The sequence below is a fragment of the Sinocyclocheilus rhinocerous genome, unplaced genomic scaffold (assembly GCF_001515625.1).
Source record: "Sinocyclocheilus rhinocerous isolate Xijiao unplaced genomic scaffold, SAMN03320098_v1.1 scaffold848, whole genome shotgun sequence".
Classification (NCBI taxonomy): Eukaryota; Metazoa; Chordata; class Actinopteri; order Cypriniformes; family Cyprinidae; genus Sinocyclocheilus; species Sinocyclocheilus rhinocerous.
The window spans coordinates 1076434-1086290 of NW_015664186.1; the positions used below are offsets into that span (position 1 = coordinate 1076434).

The 9857-nt window shown below is 35.5% G+C and overlaps 2 protein-coding genes across 2 annotated transcripts in view; both read left to right on the forward strand.

Annotated features, from left to right (window-relative positions):
* The first annotated feature begins 748 nt into the window (after positions 1–748).
* LOC107729862 (twinfilin-1-like) lies at positions 749–8449 on the forward strand. Its single transcript, XM_016540581.1, has 9 exons — positions 749–823; positions 1534–1611; positions 2348–2526; positions 3878–3973; positions 4070–4174; positions 5166–5291; positions 5566–5716; positions 6564–6685; positions 6829–8449. The coding sequence occupies exons 1-9, from the start codon at positions 799–801 to the stop codon at positions 6994–6996; spliced, it is 1050 nt and encodes a 349-aa protein (XP_016396067.1). The 5' UTR covers positions 749–798; the 3' UTR covers positions 6997–8449.
* Positions 8450–8868: 419 nt separating this feature from the next.
* LOC107729827 (pseudouridylate synthase 7 homolog-like protein) overlaps positions 8869–9857 on the forward strand; it is a 4069-nt gene continuing 3080 nt past the window's right edge. The window contains exons 1-2 of the mRNA XM_016540532.1: positions 8869–8874; positions 9109–9789. Of these exons, the coding sequence (XP_016396018.1) occupies positions 9118–9789 (672 nt within the window). The 5' untranslated portion in view covers positions 8869–8874; positions 9109–9117. The remainder of the gene's footprint in view (positions 8875–9108; positions 9790–9857) is intronic.

The following is a 9857-nucleotide window of genomic DNA, read 5'->3' on the forward strand; positions in this document are numbered from 1 at the left end:
TGTACTGTAAGATTGATTGATTATGTATTTATTTTATTTTATTTTTTACAGTTTTTTTCTAAACTTTTCCATGGACCCCCTAGCACAGATTATTTCAGTATTTTATTTTAAAAAATTGTCCATTATATAACGTAAATTAAAAACATTATTAATAAAACTCTTAACTTTTCTAGAGATAGTTACCCAAATATGACCATCCTTGTGCGAGAGACCCCCATGCTGAAAGGTATTATGGTATAAAGACCCTGTTTATATTGTGAAAAATGTATATTACACGTCTAAAATATATGTAACTTCTATTAAGCTACTTTATTACATAGTTTTTCTATTCACTATAGTATTGTACTGTAAGATTGATTGATTATGTATTTATTTGATTTTATTTTTTACACAGTTTTTTTCTAAACTTTTCCATGGACCCCCTAGCACAGATTATTTCAGTATTTTATTTTAAAAAATTGTCCATTATATAACGTAAATTAAAAACATTATTAATAAAACTCTTAACTTTTCTAGAGATAGTTACCCAAAACACTCACAGTAAAATACCACAAATTAAATAAATACAATATATTACTACATTAGAATATTTTCTTTTAGGACGTCCTCAAATTTTATTTTTACATTTATTTGTAGTCTTTGTCTAAAAAACAAAACAAAACGCACACCACGGCGCAGTGGGCGGGGCCACGCAATGGCGTCACATGACAGGCATCTCAAATTACTGTAGTTCATTCTCTGACTTCCGTGTTCTTTCACTGTTACCATCAACCAACCGGCCGACTCAAGAGAACCAGAATGTCTCATCAAACCGGCATCCAAGGTAAAATCCTTTACGCTCTTTTATTGTCGATTCAAATAAGCCAGACGGAGTTTATTGCGTCTCTATAATGCACGTTTCTTTATTTGGCGCTTGTTTGTATACAGAAGAACCTGTTGTGGTCGTCCCTGAGACTGAATTACCTTATAGAGTTTTATTGCGAGCTTGCAGTAAACAAACCAGAGCCAGACAGTGAATCTGTGTCAAGTGTACTCTGCCTTTTGTTGCACTAATATGGTCATGCAAATAAACTCCGATTGGTCTTCTTTCACTATCAGTATGTTTTCAGACTGGAGTTGAGGATTATGCAGGAAGGCAGCAGGTCTCAAAGGTCCAACTGTAATAACCGAGTCACCTTTATTCAAAGGTGTTGCTAGGCATTATGCAATAGACATCTGTTTACATTGAGCTTTTACTGCAGTGGCGTTGCGTTACCATGACAACAAGTGTATGAATCAATGTAGTCATGCTGAAGTTTTAATTAAAGATCACCTTGCATGGTCATATTGTGATTTCTGCAAAGAATTTCAAAGAACATACTCCAGGAAAGGACTGCCATCTTCAAACTGTCCCTGGCAATGCCTCTTTAGATTCCTCACTTTGGTTCATCAGCCAAATTTCAGTTCCGTTGTCCAGAGATGGTCAGCTTTGTTTTGTATCAGAATAAATGGTCTCATTGTGTCCTGTTCTCGCCCTGTGCTTTCTCTTCTCAGCTACCGGGGAAGTCAAAGAAATCTTTGCAAAGGCCCGGAATGGAGAATATCGGCTCATCAAAGTAGTGATTGAAAAAGGTGAGATGACCGTTTTACACATCAGAGTACAAAAATGTATTAAACGGCTTTTTAAAATAAACCTACTGTAAATAAGTAATATTCAGGAAAACAGCACAGTTGTCCGTGTATTTTTTTTCTTTCCATTTTGACTGACTTTAAAATGGACATGACCGAAAAACTTAAAAGAGCTTTAAATTTAGAACCTTATGATATTTTACTTTCTTTACAAGACCCAACTACCCTTAAAAACAAAATTACTTAATTTAATTATTTTAGCAAAATGTTACATTGACAAGTCAAGAATAACCCATGTATTACTTTTCCATTTTTTTTATATGTTCACTCTGTATTATTGTTATTTTTTTTATTTTTTGGTTATCTCACATCAGGGTTATTATAGTTAACTAAAACCATAAAATAAAAATACAATTGTTACTTGAAATAAAATAAACTTTAACTGAAAATAAAATATATTTATAAAAAATATATAAACAAAAACATCTTATTTCAGAGATAGCCGTTATCATGATAAACCTAAAACAAATACAAACGAATGAAAACTATGTAGACATTAAAACAAAAACAAAAAAAATGACAAAACAAATTTACTTTAACTAAAATGTAAAACAAAAATTAAAAAAACTAATTCAAAATATTGAAAAAACTAATAGTATATCAGAGTCATAATCAAACATAAAACAAGTCATAAAGAATCATATCACACTTTCCTTTTTTATATATTGTGTTCCTGTAGAGAAGTTAGTTCTTGGTGGAAGTAAACGGGCCGCCAAGAAATGGGACCAGGAATGGGACAGCTATGTTCTCCCTCTCGTGGAGGACGACATGCCCTCGTACCTTCTCTACAGGTTGGATACCACCAACAACCAAGGTTATGAGTGGATCTTTCTGGCCTGGTCTCCGGATCACTCTCCAGTGAGTTTGTTTGCATGCTGTCGTCTTCTTTCAGCTTGTACGAGGCCAAAGGACATCATGAGATGACATCGCTCAGTGCATTTTAATCCATCCACTCCATATATACAATCCCTGGTTTAAAGCTCTTTAAAAATATCTGGTTGCCAGTTAAGTCTGTCCATATTAAAACAGCCTATAATAAGAATTTTTTGTAGTACTATGTAGATATGATCAATCATCAGGAATATTGTATCATTGTTATAACAAACGAGTGTATCTTAAGTGAGTGCAAATAACTGTGGAGATCCCCTGTAATGTTATCTTTTACCAAAATATATAGTATCAGGTAAGCTCATATAATGGAGACTTTGTGCATTCAAGCAAAAGAGTTTGATGTTAATCTACATTCACAGTACGTTTTTTTTTTTATGAAAAGCACGGGTGACCTGATACAAAACGGACAGTTGTGGTTCTGTGCTACAAATTTGCAATTCTAATTTTCTCCCTCAATGTTCAACGACCAGAGGGAGACTAAAGTGGCTGGAGTCCCAGTCGCACCCAAATCAGTCGTTCTTTCACGCCCATCTAAAGCCAGCTCAAATTGCTCAAACCAAGCGCTTTCCAATAACAAAACAACTTTAAAATTGAAATCCAGAAATTCCTCCTGGTTGGATTCAAGTATTAAAGGAATAGTTCACCCAAAAATTAAAATTTGCTGAAATTTTTATTCACCCTCAAACCATCCAGGTTGTATAGAAGTTCATTGGAATAGGTTTTATCATTACATCACTTGCTCACCAATGGATCCTCTGCAGTGAATGGGTGTCGTCACGATGAGAGTCAAAACAGCTGATAAAAACTACAGTAATCCACATGACTCCAGTCCATCAGTTAATGTCTTGTGAAGTGAAAAGCTGCATGATTATAAGAAACAAATCCATCATGAAGGCATTTGGAGGCGTGTGCCGTGTGCATTACTTGTGGATTATGATGTTTTTATGACTCTCATTCTGATGGCACCCATTCACTGCAGAGGATCCATTGGTGAGAAAGTGATGTAATAAAATCTGTTCCAATTAAGAAATAAATTCATCTTCAGTGGCTTGGGGGAGAGTACATTTTCTGTGATTTATGTTTTTAATTTTTTTTGGGTTGAACTATTCATATTGTAGTAGTAGTACCATAATTATATGAGAATACATATGTATATATATATATATATGTTTGCATGGTTTTTGATAATGTCTGTTTTTGATTTTAAAAGTATGTTGGCCTAAAACAAATTTATCTGACGTATGTTCTTGTTCCTAAAAAGAAAATATATTTTGTAAAAACATGCAGATCCAGAAACATATTTTGAAACAACTTTCAGGTTCGACAAAAGATGTTGTATGCTGCTACGAGGGCCACGCTGAAGAAAGAGTTTGGTGGTGGCCACATTAAAGAGGAGATTTTTGGCACAGTAAAGGTCTGACATATATAATCTGCCATTCTTTAAATCAAACCTCCACATGAATGGATCACAGCCATAGGTTTCCCCACTAATGCATCTCTTTCTGCTCAGGACGATGTCTCTCTAAATGGCTACAAAAAGTACCTCAGCTCCCAGGCGGCGCCTCTGCCTTTGACTGCAGCAGAGGAGGAACTGAGGCAAATCAAACTCACTGAGGTAATGCTGACATCAACATAAACACAGCATGGGTGTACACCTTAGTCAGGCTCTGCTGAGGTTTTATTAAAATAGGGCGAAAACCACATCAGTCCAACAGTTCATATCAGGCCTTTTGTATTCAGTAACTTCATGAGCTGAACCAAAAGACCATTTACATTATGTGCAACATTATCTCAAAACAAAATGATAGATCCTTTAGAAGCCAGTTTTGCACTGTGAACTAAAGAGTACTGTGTTGATGATTGGTTGTCTGCTGAGCAGTATGCATATAAAAACTATAAAGGATGTTCCAAATCACCATGCATATGTCAATGCTTACTGTATATTAACATGAAAACATAAATGTAATGTAATATTTAGCATCAAACATACACTGACTAAAAGTAGAGAAGCTCAGTCCCAGGCACTCTCACCAATTGCAAAGGATGTTGCTGGCAATGCATACAAACCTCCACTCATACCATAAAAGGATACACTCTGACTCTTAAATGCATCGTTGACTGTTTAAAATGACAGGCAGCATAAATGAACCAATCAGAAGGCTCACTGAACTCCCCCCAGAGCAGCTGTGGGAGGAGGATAATGCTACACTAATCTACATGTATGAGAGGAGAGGAAAGCAGCTTTGTGGTGTTTTATTTTTATTAATTTGTTGAATGAGAGATTTTATTGAGTAGATGGGTGGATAAAATGCTGGTCCCAATCCTGGATGAAAGGATGCAGAGAGGTTTATTTGGATGCAGCACAGAATGTGTCATTTTTTATATTATATTATATTTTAAGTGTACCATTCAAATGTTTAGGGTTGGGAAAATTTTATCCTCGCATTTGAACATGAATTGATACACAGTGTAACAACGTTGCTTTATAAATTACAACATAAATTGCAGAGCTCGTTCCTAACGAATCATTTAACAACCACTGTGACTGCTTTGGTGATACAGGCCAGTGCATACATATTATTAAAAGATTATATGCGTGTTTTCAGTTGCAGACAGACATCCATGTTGACACAAAGCAGCAGACTCTTCAGGGAGTGGCGTTCCCTATGCAGAGAGACGCTATTCAGGCTCTGGAGCAGTTTAGGGAGAAAAGGATTAACTACGTTCAACTGGTACTTCAGGACTTTTTTCCCCTCCACCACTCCCAGCAGCTCTTGTATAATAGCATCTTATTCCTCCTTTTCATCCTGTAACATCCTGTTCATCCTCTATGTTGCATTAAAAAAAAAACTAAAATGAATAATGGCCAGAACGGTATTTTTACTGTTAGAAGACAGACCGGTTGGGTTGACCCCTGCCCACAGAATCACCAACATGTGACGGAAATACATGTTGTAGACCTGAGTAATAATTCAAATACACTAATTATGTCCATCCCATTAACAGGAAATAGATTTTCCTAAAGAATCCATCAAGTTGTCCAGCACGTCTCCCACAGAGGTGAAAGATTTGCCTAAAAGGATCCCAAATGATGCAGCTAGGTATCACTTTTTCCTCTACAAACATTCTCATGAAGGAGACTACCTTGAGTCCACAGGTAAGAGGAATATCAAATGTTCAAAGAACTGGGTTTAAATGTAAACCCTTAAATATGTTATTAAACATTATATACTATGTATGTATGTGTATGTAAATGTGTGTGTATACATAATGTTTTTCAAGTCTTTTATGCTCACCAAGGCTGCATTTATTTGATCAAAAATAAGGTTAAAAACAGTGATATTGTGATTATATTATTACAATTTAAAATATCTGCTTTTTGTTTTAATATATTTAAATAACTTATTCCTGTGATGGCAAAGCTGAGTTTTCAGCAGCCATTAATCCAGTCTTCAGTCACATGATCCTTCAGAAATCATTCTGCTCAAGAAATATTTTTTAATATGTATACAGTTGTGCTGCATATTTTTGTGGAAACGATATATTTTTCAGAATTGTTTGATGAGTAGAAAGTTCAAAAGAACAGCATTTATTTGAAAAAGAAATATTTTATAAAATTATATTTACTGTCACTTTTGATCAATTCAGTGCACCCTTGCTGAATTATATTTATATGTATGTATTTATATATTTAAACTCTGTTGACAAAAATATTTATTTTTAAAATGACCATTTATATATTTCTATTTTTCTTTTTTTTTTACTTTTTTTTTCTTTTAACCTAAATCACGTATTGAGTTTTGAGGGTCAGAGGACAATTTAGGGGTATTAAATCATTAAATGTATACTAATAAATACGGTCATCATCTCTGATTACTTTCAAGGTTGAAATGTACAAATTTTACAAATTACAAAAAAGCTAATGGAAAGTAATATTGTTGGACTTGGACATGTTTTATCCCATATGTCAATAGTTTCAAGAGTGCTTTTTTTTGTGTTTGCAGTGTTCATCTACTCTATGCCTGGTTATAAATGCAGCGTCAAAGAGAGAATGCTGTATTCAAGCTGCAAGAACCCTCTCATAGACACAGTGGAGAAAAACTTAGGCCTTGAAATTGCTAAAAAGGTATTATATATTTGCTAGGTATTATATATAAAGTACAGCATTCACCGTCCTGTTTTCCTGGAAGCATGCCTCATTTCAAGGATATCGGACCATTTACAGTAACGTTAATGTTGTAGTTTTCAAACTTTAATTCTTCCTTTCAGTTGGAAATTGACAATGGTGATGAACTATCCAGTGACTTCCTGTACGAAGAGGTTCACCCCAAGCAGCATGCACACAAGCAAGCTTTTGCCAAACCCAAGGGGCCAACCGGGAAAAGGGGGGGCCGCAGAATCACACGGGCACCAGGGGACGACGGCGATGATGATTAAACCTCTTCCTGTTCTGAATCTGACAGTGGTACATTCCACTTAGTCTAAGGAATCCCGTCCTCAAAGCGAATTCCCATTTTTACCTTGACTCATGTAGACCACAGCCCTATAGACTGAACTATGCACAAAGTAAAACACTAAGCCTGTGAAATTACATTTTGTAGCTTGCAATATGATAATTGTCAGATATTGCAATATTTTCTATATGTTGAAGAACACAGACTGAGGTACACAAGAATGTATTTTACTAAGCTTCACTTGCATTCAAGGATGCTGTCTGTGATGTTCCTGGTAATAGTTTTAACACTATTACGCTGTTTACTTGCATATTAGCCAAGATTATGATATAGAGTGCAATACTGTTGAAATAGACACCATTTAGTGCTTGTTTTCCAGAAATATATATTGATTTTCAAGGAAAAACCTTTTTGAAGAATATTTTTGAGAAAAAGCTGGTTTCCCATAAACGGATATCTAATCTATTTCAGGTATAAATTGCATTTTCAGTGGTAGCTCTCCAGTAAAATTACATTTTAGCTTCGGAGTAACGTTAATATTGGTCCGGGAAATTGGCCATGGAGATTAGGCATAATTTTTGTTTGGAAAACAAGCCCGGAAAGTTAAACAGTCCACGGCTTAACTTTTGTGGTCTGATCAGGAAGGTCAGAAGTTCAGCTCTATTTTATGAGGCCATACACATTATGTATTAACTTTCTGATTGATTAGGTTGACAAATTTTCTTAAAGAGTGACTAAATAAATTATCAGTATTCTGACAGCCACTGAAACTTGTAGATATAGGGTAGGGATGATTTCAATGAAGAATTTGCCAAGAATAATGTGCTAAAAAAGTTCAGATACCTTTTTTAATATGTATTAATTCTTAAAAATTGGTCGTTTTTTATTAAATGTAGGATTGTTTAATTATAGATATGATTATAATCGAATCCGTCATAGCACAAATCTGAAAAAGTGATGCTTCTCTGCATCTTAGCTATTTTTCACGTTCTTGTAGTGAAGACTAAACCTGCAGAGATACTATTTTTCTAAGCCTGTACAGCTGTTTGTCCAGATGATGTCATTGTCTAACATTGAAGTGAGTGTCCATGGTTTCAGGGTTTAGGGCCATCCTGTCTGTCTCACAACTAATGTTTTACATCTCAACTAATGGCCAGCCTCCATTTCATGCCATTCGCAACCACACTAATGTATACAGTGCATGGAGTTAAGTTCACTTAGCATCTTGCTTGGGATGTTTTTGAAATCACTCATAAGGGAAGGGACTGTAAGTTCCTTAACCTCTGGGACGATCCATCTGCTGATTCACAACAGGCAAACCACTATTAACATGTCTCCTATGTAAGGGTATTATGAAGTCTGGAAAGGAATCATTGAGTCTTAAATGTCTTTTTCTATGCATTGTATAAGATAGAGGAGAGAGAAAAATAAAAAGATTTGAAGATGCCTTTAAATTTGGAGTCGTCCGTTATCTTTAGCCTTTGGGTTCTGTAATTATCATAATGTATGTGTATATATATATATATATATGCATGTGTGTGTATATATATATATGTATCTATCTATATATATAGATATACCTATCTATATGTCTGTGTATACACACTCACACACACACACAAACTCATTCAATAGCCCCCTTACATGCCTTTTAGTGTTTGTTTCTCATTACGATTTTATGACAACATACCTTATAAATTTTGTATAAAATCAGCACTTTAGGTTGAAGTACTCAATCTATTTTTTGAATCCTCGCAAAACATGAATACATTATTGCCCTGCCCGTCTTTACGCTTCTGCGCCTTTAAGAGCGGTACCACGTGCTGCGGAGGAAGTGAACTGACAACAGTAGCGGGTGAGTGTAAGCACTATTTTCCAAAATGTGCATTTTCCTTGCTTTGTATTATGACGTAACAGGGTTAAATGGACCGGCTTTGTAACAGGGATTCAGTTGTTTTTGTGTAATAATTTAAATGTTAACACGATAAATTCCTCTTTACATTTTATTATATTTTTTACATTACATGTCAATACAAATGAACAAATCGCTAAAATAATGATTGCGTGACTTAATTGCTAAGTGTATTTTCTTAAGGACTTAAGAATGGAGAGGCACAGTCTCTCCTGCTTTATATCAGACCATGAAGGTTTCCATGGGACCATAAAAAACTCACCCCAAGACTTTGTGGTTATTGAGATAGACATCAATGGACAACTTGTTAACAGTTCTAATGTTCAAGAAGAACATACAAAAAGTCCTTCTCAACCAAGTCAAGCTACCAAAAGTGATGATAAATTAAAGCAATCTAAACCAGATGACACTGACATTTTAAATCAGGATTGCTTTGATCTGAATATAATCTTGGGTCCAGCTGTGAACAAAGAGTTGGAACATTTCACTAACAAAGTGAGAGTAAGAGCTGGTGAGCAAGAAAAGGTGGAACTGTCATTGGGTACTTATCCTGATAAACACCTGAGAGCTGTTGTCCATAGAGCAGTACGATACAACTTCCCCTTCCTCCAGACTGTGACCAACCAATCAGAAATTCAGGTCAGAGAGGACCCAGACTTCAAGGAGCTTGCTAGTTTAGCCTCTGAAAGAGAAGCTGAGGAGTTCTTCCGGTTCATTGATGCAAAAGTACCTGGTTCTGCGTTCACCTTCCTGCCCGATGATAGCAAGGAGCACCGAACTTCAGTTCACCATTTTGTTAGCAGGCGGTTTGGAAAGCTTGTGGAAACCAAGAGCTTCACAGACCAGCAGAACCAGCAGAAGACAGTGAGACTAAGAGAGAGAAGCAAACAACCCAAAAAGAGTACAACAGCAGATTTTCAAGATTTTCAAGA

Coding starts and splice junctions, on each gene's coding strand:
- LOC107729862 (XM_016540581.1), top strand. CDS start 799: ATGTCTCATCAAACCGGCATCCAAG. Junction 1,612..2,347: donor CAAAGTAGTGATTGAAAAAG/GTGAGATGACCG, acceptor GTGTTCCTGTAG/AGAAGTTAGTTCTTGGTGGA. Junction 5,717..6,563: donor AGACTACCTTGAGTCCACAG/GTAAGAGGAATA, acceptor TTGTGTTTGCAG/TGTTCATCTACTCTATGCCT.